Genomic DNA, 25,337 nt, shown 5'->3' on the forward strand with positions numbered 1-25,337 from the left:
TGCCAAGACTGTAAACGTCCAATCTTTGCCCAGAGACAACATCTCGAATGCTGCTTTCCATAAGCGGGTCCAGCCACCAAGAAAGGGCAGCTGTGTGGCGGAGCTGAGACCAAGGCTTTGTCCCTCTGCCCTCATTCACCCCTGAGTCTCCGCTTTCTTCTTTGGCAAAACCAAACTTTGGATCCTGGGAACATCATTTTGCTTAAGACAACTATTCAAGGTTGAGGAATGACTCACTTTTCAAGCTTGGTGAGTATGGAGTCCCTGCTTTTTAAAACCTTTTATGTCCTATTAACTCTCTGGAATCTTTATGAAGGTCACAAACCTCCACCCCCACCTCACGGGATACACAAAATCAATTCCAGATGGATTCTAGATGTGAATATATAAAAAGGCTTCAAGAAGACAACACAGAGTGTATCTTCAAAACTTTGTGTAGACAGACTCATTTTGGAATGCAGCTTAGGTGTGCTGTGTGCTCAGTCATGTCCCCATGGACTTGTGACTCTTGTGACCCCATGGACTGTAGCATGCCAGGCTTCTCTGTCCATGGACTTTTCCAGGCAAGAATACTGACACGGGTTGCCATTTCCTTCTCCAGGGGATCTTTCCGGCCCAGGGATTGAACCAATAACTCTTGTGTTTCCTGCATTGACAGGTAGATTCTTTACCACTAGCGCCACCTGGGAAGCCCACAACTTAGGAAATCTATCCATTAAGAAAAAGACTGATAAACTGAACCTAATGGAAAACTACTGTTAAACAAAAGACACCATTAACAATCAAAGGCAAGGCACAGAGTGGGAGGAGCTATTTCTAACATCTCAAGAAGGACTGGGATCGGGATATACACATAACACCCACAAACTGAAAAACACACAGCACAATGAAAAGCGGGCAAAGCACTTCAAAGGAGGATCGGCCTAAGGCGACGGTGTGTGGAAGGTCATCGGTCATCCGAGAGGCTGCACACCGGGAGAGGCCGGCACCCACCAGGACCGTGAAGAGACAAACAGAACCACACACACTCCACAGTTGGAAGGACACAGGTGGTTCAGGCGTGGCATCTACTCCAGTGGGTGTGTAAGCTGCTTGCGGAACCCACAAAAGCTAGACCTGTGCTGCCAGAGACCCAGCGACTTCAGTCCCAGGCACAGAACAACGCGGATACACCAAAAGAATGATCTCCAGTACCAGCCAGTACTGGAGAGGGCGTGGAGAAAGGGCGACCCTCATCTACTGTTGCTGGGAATGTAACTTTGCACAGCTACTATGAAAGCTCTGTGGAGGTTCCTCAAAAAACTTAAAAATAGAATTACCATATGAACCAGCAGTCCCATTCTTGGATATTTAACCAAAGAAAATAAAGGAAAAAAAAAAAAAAAACACTAACTTGAAAATATTCTGCAGCCTCATGTTCACTGTAGCATTATTTACAATAGCCAAGATGTGGAAGAAACCTGAGTGTCCATCTGTGGATGAACAGATAAAGAAAACATGCTGTGGGGACTTCCCTGGTGGCCCAGTGGCTGAGAATCCACCTTCCAGTGCAGGGGATGTGGCTTCAAGCCCTGGTCAGGGAGCTGAGATCTCACATGCCGCAGGGCAACTAAGCCCGTGCGACACAACTACTGAGCCTATGTGCTCTGCAGCCCACGTCACAACTGGGGAGCAGCCTGTGCACCGCAGCGAAGACCCCGTGTGTCGTAACTAAGACCCAGTGCAGCCAAATAAATAAATAAGTGCTTCAATGAAAGAAAACATGTTATGTATATATGTGAAATATTATTTAGCCATTAAAAAGAAGGCTATCTTGTCATTTGCAACAATGTGGATGGATCAGGGGGTTCCCAGGTGGTGCTAGTAGTAAAGAAATCCCCCTGCCAATGCAGGAGATGCAAGAGATGTAGGTTTGAGACATATACCATATGATCTCACTTATATGTGAAATCTTAAAAAAAAAAAAAAAAATCAGGCTTGTTAAATACAGAGAAGAGACTGGTAGTTGCAAGAGGTGGGGTCAGGGGGGAGTGGGTAGGTAAAACGGGTGAAGGGGTTAAAAGGTGCAAACTTCCAGGTATAAAATAAGTAACTCATGGGGATGCAATGGACATCATGGTGACTATAGTTAATAACACCATATTGCACATTTGAAAGTTGCTGAGAGAGTATATCATAAAAGTTCTTACACAAGGATTAAAAGAATTTTATGATTCACATGTTTGATGATGGATGTTACCTAGACTTGTGCTGGTCACTTCACAATTTTTACAAATGTTCATAGTAGTAGTATTCAAAAGAGCCAAAACCTGGAAATGATTCAACAGACTGTTAACAGCAGAATGGGTAAACCCTGTGGAATATTCCAATGATGTGTTTCTATACAGCCAAGACCACAGATAAGCTACCACTACATACAGCAACATGAATGAATCTCAGACATGAGGCTGAGCGAAAGAAGTTAGATTCCAAGGGTACATACAATATGCTCCTCTTTAAGTTCAAAAAACAGATAAAACGGATCTAGAATGATAGAACTCAGAACAGCAGCTACCCTTCTTGTTGTCGTTCAGTTGCTAAGTTGTGTCTGGCTCTCTGCAACCCCATGGACTGCAGCATGCCAGGCTCTTCTGTCATGCACTATCTCCCGGAGGTTGCTCAGATTCATGTCCATTGAGTCAGTATTGCCATTCAACCATCTCATCCTCTGCCAACCCCTTCTCCTTTTGCCTTCCATCTTTCCTAGTATTAGTCTTTTCCAATGAGTCAGCTCTTCACATCAGGTGACCAAAGTATTGGAACTTCAGTGTTAAGTCCTTCCAATGACTATTCAAGGTTGATTTCCTTTAGGACTGACTGGTTTGATCTCCTTGCAGTCCAAGGGACTCTCAAGAGTCTTCTCCAGCATCACACTTCAAAAGCATCAATTATTCAGTGCTTCAACTACACTTCAGTTCAGTTCAGTCAGCCCCCTGATGCTGGGGAAGATTGAAGGTGAGAGGAGAAGTGGATGATAGAGGACAAGATGGTTGTATGGCATCACCGACTTGATGGACATGAGTTTGAGTAAGCTCCAGGAGTTGGTGATGGACAGGGAAGCCTGGCACGTTGCACTTAATGGGGTCGCAAAGAGTCGGGCAAGCTTCAGGAGTTGGCGATGAACAGGGAAGCCTGGTGTGCTGCAGTCCATGGGGTTGCAAAGACTCAGACACAACTGAGCAACTGAACTAAACTGAACTGATGGGGACAGGAAGTATATGGGGACTCCTGACTATCTGCTCACTTTCTCTATAAATCTAAAACTGCTCTGACAAATAAAATCTATCAATTTTATAAAATCCATGGGACAGTGCACTCTGTTGTAGGCATGCTATATTAGGTTGGCCAAAAAGTGTCATAACTTTTTCCATAACATCTGGTGGAAAAAATCTGAACGAACTCTTGGACCAATCCAATATTTCAACAACAAAAGAAAAATGTCTTAAGTGAGGGACATGAAAGCGCTGGTGCTCAACCAGTACAACTTCTGAAGCCTTGAGGGACATCCACAGAGGACCCCTGAGTTTAAGCTGCTGAAGGAAGAAGCCCAGATCTGCCCAGTCAGAGGCATCTTTCACCCAGACTCAGCTGTGTAAGAAATTGTAAAGCCTTTCTGGACTTTAAGATTAATTTTAGACTTTGAATTTTAATTCACCCTGACAAGAAAAATTTGATTTTGGAGTTTAATTTCTTTGGACTTCCACTTGCAGGGAAATTTAATTTTTGGACTAATTTCTCTCTGGGAAATTCCTAATGGAAAGGGGTTTATAGTCAAATCAGGAGCACCTCTAAGTGACTGGCCTTTTTTATTGAATTATCTTCAGGCTATCATTTAACCTCACAGCAGAATCTCTGATGAGCTAAACTGGATCAAGGGACTGGCTAGAACTTAGAATGGGAAATAGGGAATGAATTCTCAGCAACAGGTGCAGAGGAGCCTTGAAATCTATGCATTATTCTGGTCCAATTCAAAGCCTTCTGAGGACATAAGTTATAAACTATCCACCACCGGTCCTGAAGGACGGGCAAAGGAAAGATGGTTGGTTTGGGAGAAGTGGTCCCAGGGAGGCTGGGAAACCTCCCCCATGAAGACTAGTCCCACCAAAAGGCCACACCCCCACTGACCGTACCCTCAATGGTTAAGCTCAGGGGTGGAGAGAACGAAATGCAAGAAGGTTATAGGAGCCCATCCTTCCCCAGCCCCACCTCTCCACAGAGGGGCCTCCTGTGCCCACCCTCTGCCCAGCACACGCCCCTCCCCAGAGCAAAATTAGCTCACAGGCTAGTGGGTTTGGCAGAAAGAACAGGGCCCGAGCTGCTCACCCTTTCCCCTGACTATTCTTTTCAGATTTATCCACAGGAAGAGAGGATGCTGTGGTCCACAGGCAAACGGGGGTGGCAGCTCTGCCCCAAGGATCAAGGCTGACTGTGGCTGCGAGCCTGACCTCTCCCTGCCACTCACCTGATGGGGGCTCAGCAAGCCTAGCTTTCGGTCTAGCGCCACCCCACACCTGCTCCGACACTCCCCACTGATGCTGACCTTGGGCAAGGGAACAGAGCATCACCTGTGTACCCATGAGCCCTAGCGCCTAACAATCTGGCCGACCCTTTGCACTACTTCTTTGTTTTCCAACCATTTATACTCATTTTTAAATTTCTTTCCTTCTACTTTTATTGGGGTTGTTCTGTTTTCTTTTCTTTTTTTTTTTCTTCCACCAAACTTCCTGAGCTGAACAGTTCAGTCACTCAGTCGTGTCTGACTCTTTGCAACCCCATGGACTGCAGCACGCCAGGCTTCCCTGTCCATCATGAACTCCTGGAGCTTGTTCAGATTCATGGCCATCGAGTCAGTGATGCCATCCAACCATTTCATCCTCTGTCATCCCCTTCTCCTCCCGCCTTCAATCTTTCCCAGCATCAGGATCTTTTCCAAGGTGTCACTTCTTCGCATCAGGTGGCCAAAGTACTGGAGTTTCAGCTTCGGCATCAGTCCTTCCAATGAATATTCAGGACTGATTTCCTTTAGGACTGACTGGTTTGATCTCCTTGCACTCCAAGGAACTCCAAATATCGATTCTTGGGCACTCAGCTTTCTTTATGGTCCAACTGTCACATCCGTACATGACTACTGGAAAAAACATAGACTTGACTATACAGATCTTTGTTGGCAAAGTAATGTCTCTGCTTTTTAATGTACCATCTAGGTTGGTCATGGCTTTTCTTCCAAGGTGATTTTGGAGCTCAAGAAAATAAAGTCTCCGACTGTTTCCATTGTTTCCCTATCTATTTGCATGAAGTGATGGGACCGGATGACATGATCTTAGTTTTTTGAATGTTGAGTTTTGAGGCAACTTTTTCACTCTCCTCTTTCATTTTCATCAAGAGGCTCTTTAGTTCCTCTTAAATTTCTGCCATAAGGGTGGTCTCATCTGTGTATGTGAGGTTATTGGTATTTCTCCCAGCAATCTTAATTCCAGTTTGTTCTTCACCAAACCCTGCATTTCTCATGATATACTCTGCATATAAGTTAATTAAGCAGGGTGACAATATACCGCCTTGACGTACTCCTTTCGCAATTTGGAACCAGTCTGTTGTTCCATGTCCAGTTCTAACTGTTGCTTCTTGACCTGCATACAGATTTCTCAGGAGGCAGGTCAGGTGGTCTGGTATTCCCATCTCTTGAAGAATTTTCTGCAGTTTGTTGTGATCTACACAGTCAAAGGCTTTGGCATAATCAATAAAGCAGAAATAGAAATTCTGGAATTCTCTTGCTTTTTCGATGATCCAACAGATGTTGGCAATTTGATCTCTGGTTCCTCTGCCTTTTCTGAATCCAGTTTGAACATCTGAAAGTTCACAGTTCATGTACTATTGAAGTCTCACTTGGAGAATTTTCAGCATTACTTTGCTAGCGTGTGAGATGAGTGCAATTGTGCCGTAGTTTGAACATTCTTTGGCACTGCCTTTCTTTGGGATTGGGATGAAAACTGACCTTTTCCAATCCTGTGGCCTCTGCTGATTTTTCCAAATTTGCTGGCATATTGAGTGCAGCACTTTCACACCATCATCCTTTAGGATTTGAAATAGCTCAACTGGAATTCCATCACCTCCATTAGCTTTGTTCATAGTGATGCTTCCTAAGGCCCACTTGACTTCACATTCCAGGATGTCTGGTTCTAGGCAAGTGATCACACCATCGTGGTTATCTGGTCACGAAGATCTTTTTTGTATAGTTCTTCTGTGTATTCTTGCCACCTCTTCCTAATACCTTCTGCTTCTGTTAGGTGCATCCTGTTTCTGTCCTTTATGTGCCCATCTTTGCATGAAATGTTCCCTTGGTATCTTTAATTTTCTTGAAGAGATCCCTAGTCTTTCCCATTCTATTGTTTTCCTCTATTTCTTTGCACTGATCATTTTTTTTTTTTTTTGATGCTACAAAAATAACAGTATTTATTTGGAATGCCAAATACAACCATACATAAAAGAAAAAGAGAAACATAAAACTAGGAAGGCTTTCTTATCTCTCCTTGCTGTTCTTTGGATTTGCATTCAAATGGGTATATCATTCCTTTTCTCCTTTGCCTTTCTCTTCTCTTCTTTTCCAGCTATTTGTAAGGCCTTCTCAGACAACCATTTTGCCCTTTTGCATTTCTTTCTGTTGGGGGTGGTCTTGATAACTGCCTCCTGTACAATGTCATGAACCTTCGTCCATAGTTCTTCAGGTACTCTGTCTACCAGATCTAATCCCCTGAATCTATTTCTCACTTCCACTGTATAATTGTAAGGGATTTGATTTAGGTCATACCTGAATGGTCTAGTGATTTTCCCTACTTTCTTCAATTTAAGTCTGAATTTGGCAATAAGGACTTTATTTAGAAAGATGGTCTTAGTTCAGTTCAGTCACTCAGTCATATCCGACTCTTTGCGACCTCATGAATTGCAGCACGCCAGGCCTCCCTGTCCATCACCAACTCCCGGAGTTCACTCAAACTCACATCCATCAAGTCAGTGATGTCATCTAGCCATCTCACCCTCTGTCGTCCCCTTCTCCTCCTGCACCCAATCCCTCCCAGCATCAATCTTTTCCAATGAGTCAACTCTTCGCATGAGGTGGCCAAAGTACTGGAGTTTCAGCTTTAACATCATTCCTTCCAAAGAACACCCAGGACTGATCTCCTTGAGAATGGACTGGTTGGATCTCCTTGCTGTCCAAGGGACTCTCAAGAGTCTTCTCCAACACCACAGTTCAAAAGCATCAATTCTTCGGTGCTCAGCTTTCTTCACAGTCCAACTCTCACATCCATACATGACTACTGGAAAAACCATAGCCTTGACTAGATGGACCTTTGTTGGCAAAGTAATATCTCTGCTTTTCAATATGCTATCTAGGTTGGTCATAACCTTCCTTCCAAGCAGTAAGCATCTTTTAATTTCATGGCTGCAGTCACCATCTGCAGTGATTTTGGAGCCCAAAAAAATAAAATCTGATACTGTTTTCACTGTTTCCCCATCTATTTCCCATGAAGTGATGGGACCAGATGCCATGATCTTCATTTTCTGAGTGTTGAGCTTGAAGCCAACTTTTTCACTCTCCACTTTCACTTTCATCAAGAGGCTTTTGAGTTCTTCTTCACTTTCTGCCATAAGGGTGGTATCATCTGCATATCTGAAGTTATTGATATTTCTCCTGGCAATCTTGATTCCAGCTTGTGTTTCTTCCAGCCCAGCGTTTCTCATGATGTACTCTGCATAGAAGTTAAACAAGCATGGTGACAATATACAGCCTTGATGTACTCCTTTTCCTATTTGGAACCAGTCTGTTGTTCCATGTCCAGTTCTAACTGTTGCTTCCTGACCTGCATATAGGTTTCTCAAGAGGCAGGTCAGGTGGTCTGGTATTCCCATCTCTTTCAGAATTTTCCACAGTTTATTGTGATCCACACAGTCAAAGGCTTTGGCATACTCAATAAAGCAGAAATAGATGTTTTGCTGGAACTCTCTTGCTTTTTCCATGATCCAGCAGATGTTGGCAATTTGATCTCTGGTTCCTCTGCCTTTTCTAAAACCAGCTTGAACATCTGGAAGTTCATGGTTCACGTATTGCTGAAGCCTAGCTTGGAGAATTTTGAGCATTACTTTACTAGCGTGTGAGATGAGTGCAATTGTGCGATAGTTTGAGCATTCTTTGGCATTGCCTTTCTTTGGGACTGGAATGAAAATGGACCTTTTCCAGTCCTGCAGCCACTGCTGAGTTTTCCAAATTTGCTGGCATATTGGTCTTATATAAAAACTGATTATTCATTGATGTGTGTATACATCTTAGGTCACCAAGCAGGTATTGCCATATACCTAATCTAATTTTACACATTGTTTGACTGTCCTACCTCAAGGTCAGAAATCATTCATGGCCTTTCCCCCAGAAGGCTCAGTGCTCTGCGGTGACCTAAATGGGAAGGAAATCCAAAAAAGAGGGGATATGTGTATACGTATGGCTGATTCACTTTGCTGTACTGTAGAAACTAACAACATTGTAAAGCAATGCTACTCCATTAAAAATTAATATTTAAGAAAGATACTTTCTTCATTTCCAATATAAGCATTTAAAGCTGCAAATTTCCCTGGAACTGCCATTTTACTTATTAGTTTTGATGTACAATATCATTTTTTCATTCAGTTTTAAACAGCCATCTCTATATTGATTTTTTTATTGACCTACGGGAAAATTATAAGTATATTTTAAAATGCAAAAATCCAGCAGTTTGGAACCTTCTGGGGGAAAGGTAATGAATGATGATTTCTGACCTTGAGGTATGACAGTCAAAGAGTGCTGTAAAATTAGATTACGTATATGACAATACCTGCTTGGTGACCTAAGATATATATATATATATCTATGAATAATCAGTTTGTATAAGTTTTAAAGTATACCTGAAAATAACATATGTTCTCTAAATTGGTTGTACAGGTTTTATAATACCATCTTTCTAAACTGTATTTTATAATATCATCATTAATTTTTTTGCTTTATCTATCAATTCACTGAGAGAAATGTATCACAATCTATGATTATAGGTTTGTCAGCTTCTCCCTATAAAGTCCATTAACTAGTCCTTCATATTTGGAGGTTGTCTGTTGGAAGTTCACAGATTGAAGGTCATTTTTCCCAGTGAATTACTCTCGATTATTATTTAATAGGTTTCTTGATTCCTAGCAATGCATTTGCCTTGTCTCTTTTGTCTGATGTTAATATTGTTAAGCTACTTTCATTTAACATTTTAACACACCTTTCTCCACCTGTTAGTTTCTACTCAAGAGGCAGTGGTGGTTCAGACCTCAGCTCTGTCCCTTATGAGCCATGTGACTGGCCAAAGACAACAACATATTTGGTATATTCCAATACACTGCAGTGTAAATCCATTGGTTCATAATGATATGAGGAAAAAAAAAAAAAAAAAGCCTTTGGAGCCATCTTTGAAGGATACTGGTAACTGTCTGGTTACTTTGAAAATCAGCAAATAAAGGGGAAAACATGCATTGTTTTGGCTTCCCTATATGAATTGCACTTCTAGGTAACCAAACAGTTGATGAGGAGAAGTTTCTTTTTAAGGAAGCATTCTGGCTGATAAATGAAGAAGTATTCTAGAAGTAGTATAAGAAGTAACCAGGTGTCAGCAGAGATGGGGACACACCACCAGTGACAAAGACTCTTTGCCCCATACGAAGAGCACGCACCTGCCCTTGCATCTGGATCTCACTCCAATTCACAGGAGAAACGGGGATGAGAGGAGCACTGCAGAAGCCACCACTGAGCCTTGAAACCAAAGTGCAGGCTCTGGGAGGCTCTAGGGGGCCAGCAACTCTATGACTTCAACAAACAAATAAAAATGAAAAAGCAGGGATGGGAAGGTGATGACAATTACAGGTAGAAAGAGACTTGAGAGGCACAGCTTCCCAATATATGGACCTCAGGTGTTGATTTGAACAAACTATTAAAAATTTTTATGAAATTACTGGGGAAATGTTAACACTGGCTAAATATTTGCTAATATTAAATCACCATTCTTTTTTGAGTGGGATAATATTATTGAGTTTATGTTTCTCAAAAAAAAAAAAAGATTCTAGGGACTTCTCGGGTGATCCAGTGTCTAAGACTCCATGCTCCCAATGCAGGGGGCCCAGGTTCACTCCCTGATCAGGGAACTAGGTCCTGCAAGCCACAGCTAAGAGTTTGCATTGCTCAACTAAAGATCCCACATGCTGCAGAGGAGCTTGGCAGGGTACAGTCCCTAGGACTGCAAAGAGCGGGACATGACTGAAGAGACTTAGCACGCATGCTGCAATGAAGATCAAAGACCCCACATGCTTCAAATAAATAATAAAGTTTTTTTAATGGTTAAAGCTAAAAGGCTTTTTTTAAAAAGACTCTACGTTTTTAGATACACATAAGAGAACATCTAGAGATGAAATTATATGTCTAGGATATGGTTCGGATAGCCCCGGTTTGGGGAGGGGTCTGGGTGGGATGTCGTTGACAATCGTCAGAGCTAATTGTCAGGAGCACTGATTATTCATTATGCTAGTTGCTCAAATTCTGTACCTGTTTGAAGTTTTTCATTTTTCAGCATGTTTTAAATAATAAAGCTCACAGACAGAGCTCAGCACTGGGTTCTGTGTGTGCCAGACCCCTAGGCTCACCCGCATCAAAGGAGCCATCCTTCTGGATCTGGGCGAGGATGTGCGACAGGGAGGCAGAGCTGGTCTTCCCAGCATCGGCCAGCTCCACGAGCTGCAGCCGTGGCGTGGTCTCGGGTGGGAAGCGGTAGAATTGGAAGGTGAAGTACACAGTCTGTGGCCATGGCGCTGCCTGCTCATCCTGGGGCACCCTGGATCCAACAACACCCCGAGTCAACCAGGCATCCTGGCGGAGAACTGGGCTTTCATCACACGCTTGTGGGGAGACCATAGGTAAAAGACCACTTCCTCCACCCCCACAGCAGCCACACGGTAATGTCTGGGAACCCTCTGAGCATTCCCCCTTCAGGCGTGATGGAGAGCCCTGCCCTCAGGGCTACACCAGCACCCAAGAACTGGGCAACACGCTGTCCATGTTGTAACTAAGGACCACAGGAGACCAGGTAAAGCAGAGTTTATAGCATTTGGAAATGGCTGGGGGTGCATCCCAGCCGGACTGAAACAAAGACACAGGGCATTCCATAATCACTAAGACCTAATCATAGGTTTCTGCCGGGTCAGAACCATATGGAAGCTTTCCCTCAACACAAGAAATGCAAAAGCCAGGTACAGAGTAACAGACGAAATAATCAAGAATTTACCTGCTAAAGGCAAGAAATTGCAACACTATCTCATTGCCTTGTAGACAGTCTGATTCTTCCTTCTGAGGGCTGAACTTCACGGGGTCTGTAGGACTCACAGCCTCAGCTGGTTGCTTGTTGGCGTCCAGAATCTCGGGAAAGCCAGCGGACTGCAGCAGCGCCAGGGATGCCCGTGACAGCTTCCCTCCAGAGCTGGAACGGATGGCCCCCTGAGCCAGCCTCCAGGAGAAGGCCGACTGAGGGGCGGGACCCGGACAGTCACCTCTCTGGGAAAGCCTGCTGTTCAGGGAGTCACAGGGTCTTGATGCACAATGCTTGCCTGGGGTCCCTCCCAGACCTGCTCCTCACCTCCTGGTCTGGGTTCCTGCAATGATCGGGGCGTGCACGGGTGTGAAAGGCAGTTCCTGCAAGTGGTCAGCAGCGGACGTTCCCAGGGCTAAGGCTGTCTGGCTCAGGTCAGCCTCCAGGTGAGAGATCCTGCCCTCCAAGGGGAACTCCTGCCAAACACAGTGGAGCCCTAGGTGAGGCCAAGAAGCCCCACCCGTAACCAAGGAAGCTGGACGTGGGGCTCATGGATGAACCGCCCCTGCCACATGGCAAATGAAAACACAGGAGGCTCAGTTGCATTGCAACCTCAGGTAAGTGGTGAATAATTTTAGTATAAGCATGTCCTGGGCAATATCCAGGACATACACTAAAAAGTGATTGTTTATCTGAAATTCTAATTCACCTGGGCATCCTGTATTTTATGTGAGTTGAAAAGCAACAAGGAAGGAACCACTGATTTTATGAACAGATCAGTAGCCTGGAAGATGCCTGATGCCTGAGAGGGCAAATTAACATTAAAACCATGTCGATGGAACAGGAAGATGAAACTGTCTCCAGCAATGCAAGGGAGCCTGTGGGACAGAGCCCTCGCACGTACAGATGCTCCCTGTCCTCACGTCACCCAGTGCTCTAGGCACCCACCTGCATCCACCTCCCACCTCTGTCTAAGTGAAGACCTTATTGGGATCCAGGATACTCTCTCTAGAGCTGGCTTCCCCAGCTTCTCATTTCATTCAGAAGGAACCCCAAGTGACTTGGTCACCAGTAACAGAAGAGATGTAAGATCTTCCTGACTACATGAGCCCAGAAATATTTTGGAATAAGGCATTTCAGCATGAGGATTTTCAGGTAAGTAATCAACTAGAGCTGCTTTGCTTCGACAGACTTCCAGGGCAAGACTGAGTTTGCAAGTGAACCAGGAAACTCTATGTGGGTCCCCCAAGGGCAGTGGAAGGAAACAGGCCTATTTCGGCCCATTAGCTCCACTGGAATCTGGGGTGGTGAGCTTCACAGATGCCTCTGGCCTCAGACAGGGAGGCAAGCACGCTGGAGGGGGGAGCTGGCAGCTTGGATCAGCCTCTAGTTACATCTCCAGGGAAACTTCTCTTTTTCTCTTGTGTTCAGAGGTCTAAGGGCGCTTTGTTTTCTCGGGTAGGACAAACGCAGAAATCAAGCCCTGTGGCAGGAACACCTCCCAAATCAAACCCTTGGTCACCAAGACAGATGGTGGAAGATATCTGGAACCTGGAAAGGAGGCAATGTCCAGCCCCCATCCCTATGCCTGCTTCACAGGGACCCCATGAAGGCCTCGGCCACCTCGCCAAGGCCCAGGGCAGCCAGCCAAGTCAGAGACTTCAACCGAGTTGAGAGTCTGGAGCCATTCTCAGGAAGGAGACAGGATAGGGGGAAGGGGCGGGCTACTTACCCCTGGGACCAGGGAGGGCACAGGGCTCCCAGGTGGCTGTGATGAGGGTTTGGCCGAGCGGCGGCGGGGAGCTGGGGATGGTGGGGAAGCCGCCAGCTGAGAAAGTGACAGCTGAAGGGAAGAAAGCTTGGGTGAGATGACAAAAGGCACCCCAGTAACTTCACAGAGCCCCTCCTGCCCTCCCAGCACTGACCCTCCAGGGGAAGGAGGACTCTAGTTGTGGCCCCAGGAGGCAGCAAGGTCTGGAATCTCCTGGTCACCAGCTGCTCTGGACCAGGCACTGAGTCTAATTGCTTCTACTCTCATCACCAAGAGCTGCAATTAGGCGATCTCTCCCACACTGCAGTGGCACCCCACTACAGTCCTCTTGCCTGGAAAATCCCATGGACAGAGGAGCCTGGTAGGCTGCAGTCCATGGGGTCGCTAAGAGTTGGATATGACTGAGCGTCTTCACTTTCACTTTTCACTTTCATGCATTGGAGAAGAAAATGGCAACCCACTACAGTGTTCTTGCCTGGATAATCCCAGGGACGGCGGGGCCTGGTGGGCTGCCGTCTATGGGGTCGCACAGAAACGGACACGACTGAAGCAACTTAGCAGCAGCAGCAGCAGTATTAATAAGGAAAAGCAAGTGGAGGGGAAGCCGGGTTCTCTCCACTCAGGCTGCAGGTCTGGTCTCTGAACTTCTTTGGGTTTTATCCCCATCCCCGGGCTGAACTCCTCCATGACCCCTTCTGATTCTAACCACCTGTGTTCCTATGACATGAACCTGCCCGTTATGGGATGACCATGATGACAACTGATGTGGGCCCTGGAATCCCCACTCCACCACTTGACTGCCACATGATGTGGGCAAGTCACCTAACTCACTTGGTTTTGCCTCAGTCTCCTCACCTGTAAAAGGGGGATGCTGACAGCAGCTAAATCACAGGGCTGCTGTGGGAAAGGACTTGGCATGTACCCAACACGGGGTCAGCCTTCCACAGATGGTACACATACGCAGGGAGTGAAGGTCAATGTAAAAGGCTGACGTGGGGTGGTGAAGGGCCCTGACCCTACTGAAGACCCATCTCTCAAATCCTGTTTATAATGTAGTATGTGTTACAAATGGGACATCTGCCATCAGCAGTGACCATCAGCCCAGGGGTGGCTGTGGTGGTGGCGTGGCGGGTGGTGCTGGTACAGAAAGGACCCAGCACATGAAGAGGTGTTGAGGAAATGGGTGGGGGGCCCTGGGGGCCCAGGCAGCATCTTGGGGCAGAGAAGAATGTAGGGTCGGCTCAGCTCCCCTTGACCCCAGCAGCCATCCTGAGCCTCTCTGGCCTCTGGGGGCGGGCGGTGCTGTTCTGTGGCCGTCCAGCACTCAGAGGCACCATGCCAAACACTGCAGGGGATATGGGGACAGGACAGCAGGGGCCGGGAGGCTGCCCCGAAAGTGTCTTCAGGCAAATGCAACACCCACTCTGATCCAGTTTCCAAGCTGCATGGTGCTCGTTAAAGCCCTGTCCTGAGCCAGCCTCGGATACTGAACAATTTGACTTTTCTAGAAAGTCAATGTCCAGGATGGTACTGGCAGACAAGGTCATCGGGAAGACAAACCAGCTCTGACCTAATTCAAACCACGTGGCCAGAGCCACCCCAGAGCTATGGGCAGACCCACAACCAGCTCAGGATCCCTGAAGGGTGGCTGCACGCTCCCAGACCAGAGGAGGTATCTGCTCTCTGACAGGCCTGCAGGTCAAGGTCCTGTCCCCACCAGCATCAGATGCTCAGGGTACCTGCCCAGCTGCTGCCCAGGGACGCCGCAGCCAGCCAGCACCTTCTCCTAGCAGAGACGCCGGGAGGGCACACCCCAGGGTCTCAAGAGAAAAACCAAGGCCAACCAGTCCTGAATGATCATCAGCCACCAAACGTAACTGCCAGGGAGAACACATTCTGAGTGTGGAAACAGGCCTTCAACGGCAACCGGAGGATGGATAACAACCACCGAAGCCACTGCCCCGATAGCCAGCTCTGGGACCAGCTGCAGAGACAGGCAGGGGGCGGCTGAGGACACCCTGGTCGCCGTCCCTGGGGGCCCATCCTCCCAGGCTTGCCGGGATCCTTCCCACCCACACACGTAAACAGGACATCAAGTGTTCTTAAAGACGCCAAGAGGGCTTTGCTGGACCCAGAACCTTTAAGTATGTGATTCTGGAATTCTGAAACAGGCCTCTCAGGCCTGGACTTACCCCTGGTCCCATGGGTGAGTCCTGGGGAGCGGTGAGCCCCTGGGACAGCGATGCTGGTGGACCTGTGAGGAAGCACAGGGGAACAGGGAAGGGACACCAAGAGCCCAGCTCAGTCAGGCTGGCGCGCATCTCCCCCGACCCCACCCAAGCAGTAACCAGTGCTACAGCTGGGCGCGGCCACCACAGAGTCTCCCCGCTTGGTGGGCAGACAAGTGCGTGCGTCTGGGGTCACTGCCTGCAGGATGGAACCCGAGCTCACTCCCCACTTCCACAGCCTCCTTCTCCTGCTCCTGTGGGCACTCTGCCTGTGCTCAGGGAGATGTGAGGCTCTCAGAAGGCTCACCCTTCCTTTCACCCTCTCACACACCCCTGCCTTCAGGGGGCCGGGTTCTGATGTCTGTCCAGACTGGGACCTCCCCAGCTGGGGCCCACTGGCTGTTTAGTTAAATAAGAAACTTCTACGCAGCTGCACACACACGGCAAATGCCACAGGTGGGGGCTCTGCTCTCGCATCACTCACGGCCCATCCCCCAAGTCTCACTCACTCTAGGGGTGAGAGTGCAGGCATGTTAGTACCAGGAAGAATCCAGGCCAGTCCTCCTCAGGGTCCCCGGAGCGAGGGTGACCCTGGGTGACACCAGGCTGGTTCCCGCAGTGCCCAAGATGCCCACCTGTGGAGGGAACAGCCGCCCCCACGGCGCCATCTCCACCCGCAGGGCTCGGGCCGGGTTTGCCTGTGCCGCTTCCACCCCCATCCCAGGCCCCGCACCCCAGCCCAGAAGCCCAGGCATCGCTCGAGTCCCAGAAACCCCCAGCCTCTCGGCACTGAGCTCCTGTGTCTGGGGCCACCACCACCTCGCCATCATCCCGCTCACATCGTGTTTCTCCCGCCTTCACCTGCCAGTGCCACCACCTCCAGCCCGCCTGACCCAGGCCCACACGGACAGGGCGCTCCTCACCCACCCGAAGGCCCAGGTGCAACCGGACACCTGTCTGAGTCACCTGCCCGGTTCCCCTGAGGACCACACCTGCCTCACGCGCCACAGTCTCCTTCATGGGGACCTGACTCTGGCCGCTGCATGTGGACACCACCCCCTCCTGAACTTCAGGACATCCTGAGAAATCACGGCCCTCCCCTAGGTAAACAGCCCTGCTCTAGTCACCCCCAAGTGGCCCTGAGGACCCAAGTTTAGCCCTTCCTCCCTCCCCTGTGGTCTCTGCTGCCCACGCCCTGCACAAGAAACCATCAGAATGGCTCACGTGCTCCTGAAAACGGAAGCCCTGAAACAAAAGCCGGTCCATCCGAGTGTGGAGCCTGGAAGCAATTAAAAAGCGGGAGGTCGATGGGTGCATCGTGATGTGGGACTTGCCGAGACAACTGCTTTGCCAGGCACACTGGGCAGCTCAGGGCCCCGCAGTCTCAGGAAGGGCTGAGTCAGCGATTTCATACCACCCACGCCAGTCACAATAGGGTTGGTCACGCCGTGCAGGACACAGAGAACCTCACGCTTGCAGCTGCAGCCACTGTGCCCGCCTGAAGATGAATTTCCTGACAACCAATTACTTCCCAGTCAGCCTCCACTCACTGAAAAGTGCTGTGGACAGAAGCTAAGGTGTCTGGTCCTCTCTCAAAGCTCAAATGCCCTACACCTGACTAAAAAGGCCACAAAGGGGCTTGCAACCTGCCCTGAACCTGGGCTGTCCTCGTCCCATAGGGTCACACAGCTGCACTGCGTGCTTCTCTGCACTGGCCCGGGGTGGGTAGTGTGTAGACTATGCAGGTCTGAAGCCCACTCATACTCCAGGGCGAGGGGGACTACTTCTCAGTTCAGCCCTTCTCATGAGTCGAGTGAGTGGGCAAGCATCACAGAGAGACAGAGAGTAAGTGCACAGATACGTGAGTGCTCAGGTACTGGGCTTGGCAATATCCTCCAGGCTGGAGCAGGCAGAGGCCTCACCACTGTCTTCCCTGGAAAGGTTAGGGTGGGGGAGTCCCCATGCATGACTACCAGCCAGGAGCCAGCTCTGCGTGAGACAGCATTAAAGCCTTTTGCCCCGTGTTACAAGCTTCCTTCCAGACAACACTTTTGCATGAACACAGCTTTGTATTTGGCTGGGGGTGGTGGGGAGGATGCTGGCAGGGCCTGACGAAGGGGGTTTGTGGAGGAAAACGCTGCCCTGCAGACAGACCTACTTGTGCTTAATCTAAGGGAGAGGCAGTTGTTGCTTAGCATCCGTGGCAGCTGAGGGCCAGGTCCTGGACCAGGAGGGTGGGGGTCTGGGGATATTCCAGGATGGGGCCGAACAGCTGGCTCCAAGGGTAAGGGGATGGAAGGGGTCATCAGAGCCAAAGACACAATCGCCACGATTCAAATAAAAATTCTGAAAAATAGCTTTCCCCATCAGACCTTGAAAATAAAGGATTAGTGAGTGTTCCATGGTACCTGGGACACTAAGAATTTACAAGGCAGACCCATTTGAAAGGCCTTTATTCCTAATTATTTGGCCTTTGAAAGCCATTTTCTTGAAGACTTTGATCACAGAAATGGAGAAAGTGAGTAAAGTCTAGGAAGACATAACAGGATGCTGGTTGATGCAGCAGGCATGGGTCTCTGTGCTGAAGGAATCCAGACCTCAGGAGGCCGAGAACTGGAAGTGCCCCACCTAGTTAATCAGGCCCTAGAGTGGTGAGGAGTGCCAGACGTGCCCAGGGCCCTAGACTGAGCCACCTTCAAGGCCCAGGCTCAGAAGCCTGGGCTCTGAGCCGCTCACTGATGGTCTCCTGCAGAACGCACCCTCAGAGAGCCAGCCCTGACTTCCATCCCCTGGGTGACATCTTTTGCTCTCCCCACTGCTGCCTCATCTTTGGATGACACGTACCAGGGCACAGAGAGGATGCTCCCGAGGGTGTCACCAGCACAAAAGTCAAGAATCTAACTCCTTATTACTCTGGGAAACACCATGATTACATATCGTCAATGACCCCTTCTGCTTTTATATCTATTAAGCGAATGCACCAAAATTCCGACACCACGGGAACATTTAAAAGCAAAATGTGGGTCAGGGAGATGCCGAGTTCCAAAAACTGGAGACGGAGGGCCCTCTAGTGGCCCTCTAGTGGCACCCTCTCATGCAGGGTGATGAATGGACCTTTGCTCCCTGGTAATTTTGCAGAAAGAATAAAAAGGACAATTCATCACAGGAAGCCAAAGCATCTCACTTAAAGTGACAGCCGCATATCATTAAGATTTCCAGAGGAACCATATAAGTTGGTAAAATATTGAAGCAGGAGAAGTTTCCATCATCAGTTAAACACCAGCAGATATTTGTGTCTTCTGTATTAGGTCTTGGGAGGCAGTGTTTTCAAATGTTTGGAACCTGGGGTGAAGGCGATCACATTAATGTGATGTGAATGCGGCGATAAATCCAAATTAAATAAACCAAATGTCCCATCCGTGCAGATCTGCTGGTCCCCAAATGAGAACTGAAAAGCAGACAATGCTTCCACAGAGTACCTGCGCCAGAGCTCGATTCCTGAGCTCCCAGCAGCACAGGCATCCCCTCCTGTGTGCTGAAAACAAGGCAATAAATCTCTGGGGAATGAACTAAAGGGTGTGCACCCAGCACCTCTGAATCCCAGGAAGTCATGCTGCGACTCAGTGAGCCCCACACACAGGAATAATACCCTCGGCCCGTCAGCCAGAAAGAGGCTCAGATCATCTTGAGCCCATAGCTAGCTGCCTTGTGGGGAAGCCCTTCCTGGGGGGTGGGGAGGTGTCCCCTGCCGCTTGAACTGCCACAGCGCTCCCTGGAGCCCATGCCCTGCTCTGTGCCCAGCAGACCCTCTGCAGGTCGAGGTGGTGAGCTTCCAGAGGACAGGCCAGGTCCCACGGACAGGAACTCTATTCAATTGAAGACGGGGAAATGCAGGGAAACCTGGTTACAGCTGAAAGGCAACCTTGTGGTAGAGGCAGCTGAGCTCAGGGAAAGACATGGGACATGAAACTAGGCCCTCGAACCATCGGGTGGCCACCTGAATTCACCCTCTCTTTGAGAGCAGGACCGAGAGATGGTTTCCCTTTGGGGATCACCCTCCCAGCCCTTAACCCTGGGGTTAGCGGGGCTGGAAGTCTGAGGCATTCCAACAGAGTGTGTGACCCAGGACAGATGGCCCCTGCCCACATCCCAGTCATTCAGGGTAAAGACAGGGGATGCAGCAGAGTGGGAGACTCCATCTCGGGACTTTGACTGGACAGCAGAAGTTCTTCATGCTGGGATTCCTAAGCCCAAGGATGACAGAGAAGCTCCCAGAGCCACCCTGTAAGGAAACCCTGCCAGGAAGGAAGCCAACAGGGAAAGCTGGAGGGCAGATGGACAGGGTGCGGGAGACAGACAGACACACCAAGTCTTCACCACATCACTCAAGTGCCAGGATATAGCCAAGTCTCACACGCTCAACAACAGCCATCTCTTCCTATGCAGTATGTATGTTCCATTGGTTCTGTTTCTCTAGAGAACCCTGACTAAATGCTCCTTTCACCCACCTTGTTGCTGTTGTTCAATCACTAAGTCGTGTCTGACTTTTTATGACCCCACGGTCTGCAACAACCCAGGCTTTCCTATCCTTCACTACTTCCTGGAGTTTGCCAAATTGGCCCCCTGGTCAAATTTGACCCACAATCTGTGCTCATAAATAAAGTTTTATTAGAACACAAGCATGTTCATTCATTGACACACCCTCAACGGCTTTCACCAGCAGAGATGAGTAGCCATGACAGAGGTCATCTGGCCCACAAAGCCTAAAATATTTCCTGTCTGGCCTTAAAGTCTGCTGACCTCTGCCAGAGATGGAGCTCAAATATGCAAAGAGAAACATAAATCCTGAACCTAAGTTAATCAAATCAGGACAGACGTAACTGTCCAGCCACCCACCCACCATCCTCTATCTTATTCCCTAAGAGGAACAGTAGCCTGCCCGGCTCCTCTTCCAAGGAATTCTCCTGGCAAGAATACTGGAGGGGGTAGCCAGCCCCTTCTCCAGAGTATCTTCCTGACGTAAGGATCGAACCCAGGTCTCCAGCACTGCAGGAGGATTCTTTACCGTCTGAGTCACCAGGGAAGCCCCCTTCCTTTTAGACCAGGTTCATATTCACAGCAACTGTGAGCAGAAAGGACAGGGAATTCCCACGTATTCCCTGCCCCACAGACACACAGCTTCCCCCACCATCAACACCCCACACCAGAGTGGGACAGCATTCTTTTTGCTGGTCTTTGTTTGTTTATTGTCTCTTTTTAAAATGTGACCTCTATGAGGACAGGAGCCTGGAAGTGTACCTGGACATCACAGACTCTCAGTAGGGTTTTCTGAAGGGATGGGGTGCGGGGGTCAGTGCTGAGCAAACCTATGTGAATAAACACTCCCTCACTTTCTTTCAAAGTGGTTAATGAAAAATGCTGGGAGCAGGGCCAACACCAAGCTCTGCAGCCGGGCAGGAATCCACTTCCCCGGATGGCAGCACAGGCATGGGTGTGTATCCATCAAGGACTCTGGAGTCAACAGTAAGTCTGCACAAATGTTGCGTTTGCTCCCGATCTGGTGGTTGCCTTGTTTCCACTGAGATTTGGGATCTGTATTTATTTGGGCCAGTGGTTGAGAGAGGTTATGAACATGTGACCGCTGCCCACTGATGCTGCCAGCTAGGAGGATGACAAGATCAGTGTGGCTGACAGCCACTATGAACCATGTGCCCCGTTTCCAGGCAGTCCTGTGCACCCTGACCGATTTTCACTCATCTGACCCTCTCTACAATTCCTGACAGCCTCTGCCCATTTTTCTTTCCAGTTGTTTATCTCCTCCTTGTTGATCTTTCCATCATCATTCTTCTTTCTAATCTTCTCATTCAATTAATTTTTAATGGTTTTACATACTGCAAATATCTTTCAGTCTGAGGAACTGCTTTTTAACTTTGTTTATGGAATCTTCTGTCTTAGAAAACTTTCTTTATATGTTAACATAATCACATTTCTCAATCTTCTCTTTTTGGTTTACACTTTATCTTGTTTAATGAAGCCTTCCCAACCCCAGGGTCATAAAAATATTCTCCAATTTCTTCCTAAGACTCAAGTGTTCTTTTCCATCTAAATAGTCCTTTCATCCGTCTATTTTATAACTGAGGACACTAAGGGACAGACACATGAAGCCACCAGCCTAAGATCATCCAGCTGGCAAGTCTGAATTGTCTTCAAAGCCACTTACATGCCACTGTGTGTCCACTTCCTTTCAGAAACCGCCAGTTTCAGAACCCAGAACCGGTGTGAAGGTTCAGACATAACAATATGCAGAGGCCTATCAGCATCGTGGCTGCTGTGCAGCACCCACTGTCCAAATAGACCAGCTCACCCCCCCACCCCCCAAGCGGGGCGCAGGCAGGTCGTTCCTGCACTGCACCCATGAAACACGGAGGCCTTCTGAGCATCCTCATCCTGGCCCCGTGTCACAAGGACTAGTTCCTCTCTGCAACAGGCACCCAGAAATGGCAGTTCTCTGCTGTAAGGTATTAACTGTATACATGCATGCGTGTGTGCTCAGTAGCTCAGTCGTGTCCGACTCTCTGCAACTCCATGGACTGTAGCCCACCAGGTTCCTCTGTCCATGGGACTTCCCTAGCAAATACTGGAGCGGGTTGCCGTTTTATCCTCCAGGGGGTCTTCCCAACCCAGGGTATTAACTAAACACTACAAAGTTGCTCTTCAAAGTGGTCCCTCCCGGTGTGGTAGGAGGTCCTCTTTTCCCAAATTTTCAACCTCATGCTGTCATTCAGCTAGCTCTTTCCAATACAAGGGAAATCAAATGGGTTCTCATTTTAATTTTTATTTCTCTGATTACTAGTGAAATTGAGCACTTTTTTATACATTTTGGTTATCCTGGTTTCTCCTCTGTGAACTCCCTTTTCATATCCTTTGACCATTTTTCTATTCCTCATTGATTTGGGACAGCTCTTTTTATCATTTTTCCTCTCTCTAAACTTCTAATTAAAATTTCTAAAGTTCAGTCTTGTAATCCATCCAGAATTTATGGTTTGTTATTGTTGTTGTTCAGTCACCAAGTCATGTCTGACTCTTTGCAACCCCAGAGACTGAAGTATTGCAGGTTTCCCTGTCTTTCACCATCTCCAAGTTTGTTCAAATTCATGTCCATTAAGCCGGTGATGCCATCCAAACATCTCATCCTCTGCCACCGCCTTCTGCTCCTGCCTTCAATCTTTCCCAGCATCAGGGTCTGACCTACTTGCAGTCTGAGGTATGGTTTGTATACAATAAGAAATTGGGATCTGATTTTCTATTTTCCACAAGGACAGCCAGTCCAGTGCTGTTAACTGACTGGTGTGCCCTTACTCCCACGGTGGGCGGCATAAAAGCAATCCTCCAACCCAAAGTACCCACATTCTAATTACCAGAACCATGACTATGTTGTATTAACACTGCCAAGGGAACCAAGGTTGCAGATGAAACTAAGGTTGCTTATCACCTGACCTTGAGATGCAGAGACTGTCCTGGATGGTAGGGGAGGGGGTGGGGGGTGCAGTAGGCAATGCAACTATGACAGTCCTGATAAGAGAAAGGGAGGCAGGAGGGAGAATCAAAGAGAGATTTAAAATGTAACTCTGGGACTTCCCTGGCATTCCAGTGGCTAAGACTCTGAGCTCCCAGTGCAGGGGGCACCAGTTTGATCCCTGGTCAGGCAACTAGATCTAGCGTGCCACACGGCCAAAAATAAATAAATTAAGTAAAATGTAACTCTGCTGCTTCTTAAGATGGAAGCAGGGGCGAAAGTGCAGCTAGCCCCTGGGAGCTGGAAAAGGCAAGGAGACAGATTCTCCCCCAGAGCCTACAGCAGGAACACAGCCCCAAGACCTGGATTTCAGCCTGTGAGACCTCTGGACTTCTGATCTCCAGAAATGTGAGATAGTAAGCTCATGCTATTTTAAGCAACCAAGCTTTTGGAATTTGTTATAATAATTAAAGAAAAGCAATATGCTCTTTATCTATAATTTTTCATATATCACACTTTTTATCTTGTCCCATTATCTACTGATCTGTGTCTGTAGCAGTGTCACACTGTTCTAGTTACTATAATTTTATGCTAAATCTGCAAGTCAAGAAAGGGGAAGCCTCTCTCCTTCATAGTTGCCTTGGCCATTCTTGAATGGACTTTCCTGGTGGCTCAGGAGTAAAGAATCTGCCTGCAACGCAGAGACCTGGGTTCGATCCCTGGGTTGGGAAGATCCCCTGGAGAAGGGAAAGGCTACCCTCTCCAGTATTCTTACCTGGAGAATCCCCATGGACAGAGGAGCCTGGTGGGCTACAGTTCACAGGGTCGCAAAGAGTTGGACACAACTGAATGACTAAACACACACACATACATATGCACACATTCTTGAATATGTAATTTTTTAGTTTAAAAAGAAAAGAGTACATCCTAAAAGAAAATAAATGCAGTGCACAGCAGAGATGCTTTCTAGGGAGAGGGTGTGAGCCAAAACTCAAAATCATGAAGCAATGACATAGTCAGTGAATCACACGCAGCACAAAGCAGCTAGGAAAAGCTTCAAAACCACTGGACTTATCACCCCTGGGGTGGAGGATTTCAACAGCCTAGAAATTGTCAACAGCAGGCAAAAACTTTACTTCTGACCAAATTCATTCTCCTGACTGAAACAAAAATTATTTAACTAACAAAATACATAAGACAACAGTTTTAATGACATTGGAATTCAGGCAAGAAATGGTCCTAAGGAACTGGAAACAAAGAAGTAAGCCCTCCGACGGTCCCAAAATTAACACGTTGAGTGATTTTGCAGATTGCAGCTCAGGAAAGGGGAACACAGAGCACAGTGGACCCCTGATCAGAAGGCCGGGCTAAGTTCAAGGAGACCAAAGAAATGGAAGTTTGCAGGGCTGAGCACAGACAGGAGAGGGGCGCAGAGAGGGAACTCCAGCCACTTACAGAGGGTCCCTCTAGGATTCAGGAGGTCACTGACTGCGAAACTACCCAAGGATGGGGAAAGAATCACCCCCAAAATTAGAGGGACCAGTACCCTGTGCTCATGGGGCCAGAAAGAGGCCATTCTCACAGACTGGTAAACTTCATAATCAAGGACATCAGGCAAAGTACTGAAGGAGGTCTTCTCACTTAGTGAGGGGTAATTAGCCCTAGACTAAATGCTCATGGGGTCCCATCTCACAACTCTTAAAGCCAAGGCCCTAAATGACCAAGGTATTTCCAAAGTTCAGGAGTGTTTACCAGCTACCTGGACTTCCCTGCATGTCCAGTGGTTAAGACTCCAGGTTTCCACTGCAGAGGGAACGAAGAGCCCACATGCCATGGGGTGTGGCAAAAAAAAAAAAAAAAAAAACATATATATATATATATATATTTGTCAACCATAAAAATATTTAGCAACCAAAAGGAGAAAACTCACAATATCTGGAATCCAATCAAAAGTTATTGACCATAGAGAAGCTGGAAGATACAACCCAAATCAGGACAAAAATCAATCAATCAAAACTAATGCACAACTGCCCAAGATTTTAGAATTGGCAAACAAGGATATTAAAGTAGTGACAAACTTTGTAATGTTACCTCCAGATTCTGGTACCTTGAAACTGCTGCTGCTGCTGCTAAGGCGCTTCAGTCGTGTCCGATTCTGTGCGCCCCACAGACGGCAGCCCACCAGGCTCCGCCCTCCCTGGGATTCTCCAGGCAAGAACACTGGAGTGGGTTGCCATTTCCTTCTCCAATGCATGAAAAGTGAAAAGTGAAAGTGAAGTCGCTCAGTCGTGTTCGACTCTATGCGACCCCATAGACAGCAGCGTACCAGGCTCCTCTATCCATGGGATTTTCCAGGCAAGAGTACTGGAGTGGGTTGCCATTGCCTTCTCCAACCTTGAAACTAAACCTAGTTAAAATGAGAATTACTA

The 25,337-nt window shown here is 47.8% G+C and overlaps 1 protein-coding gene across 7 annotated transcripts in view; it reads right to left on the bottom strand.

The window, feature by feature from the left end:
* Positions 1-25,337, bottom strand: part of NPHP4 (nephrocystin 4) — a 138,124-nt gene that overhangs the window by 37,823 nt on the left and 74,964 nt on the right. For all 7 annotated transcript variants that reach the window (XM_070385114.1, XM_070385113.1, XM_070385110.1 and 4 more), the window contains 5 exons: positions 15,357-15,418; positions 13,126-13,236; positions 11,721-11,869; positions 11,373-11,564; positions 10,735-10,922 (listed from right to left, as the gene is read on the bottom strand). In XM_070385114.1, coding sequence (XP_070241215.1) covers positions 10,735-10,922; positions 11,373-11,564; positions 11,721-11,869; positions 13,126-13,236; positions 15,357-15,418 — 702 coding nt within the window. The remainder of the gene's footprint in view (positions 1-10,734; positions 10,923-11,372; positions 11,565-11,720; positions 11,870-13,125; positions 13,237-15,356; positions 15,419-25,337) is intronic.

The sequence above is a fragment of the Bos mutus genome, chromosome 16, assembly GCF_027580195.1.
Source record: "Bos mutus isolate GX-2022 chromosome 16, NWIPB_WYAK_1.1, whole genome shotgun sequence".
NCBI lineage: Eukaryota > Metazoa > Chordata > Mammalia > Artiodactyla > Bovidae > Bos > Bos mutus.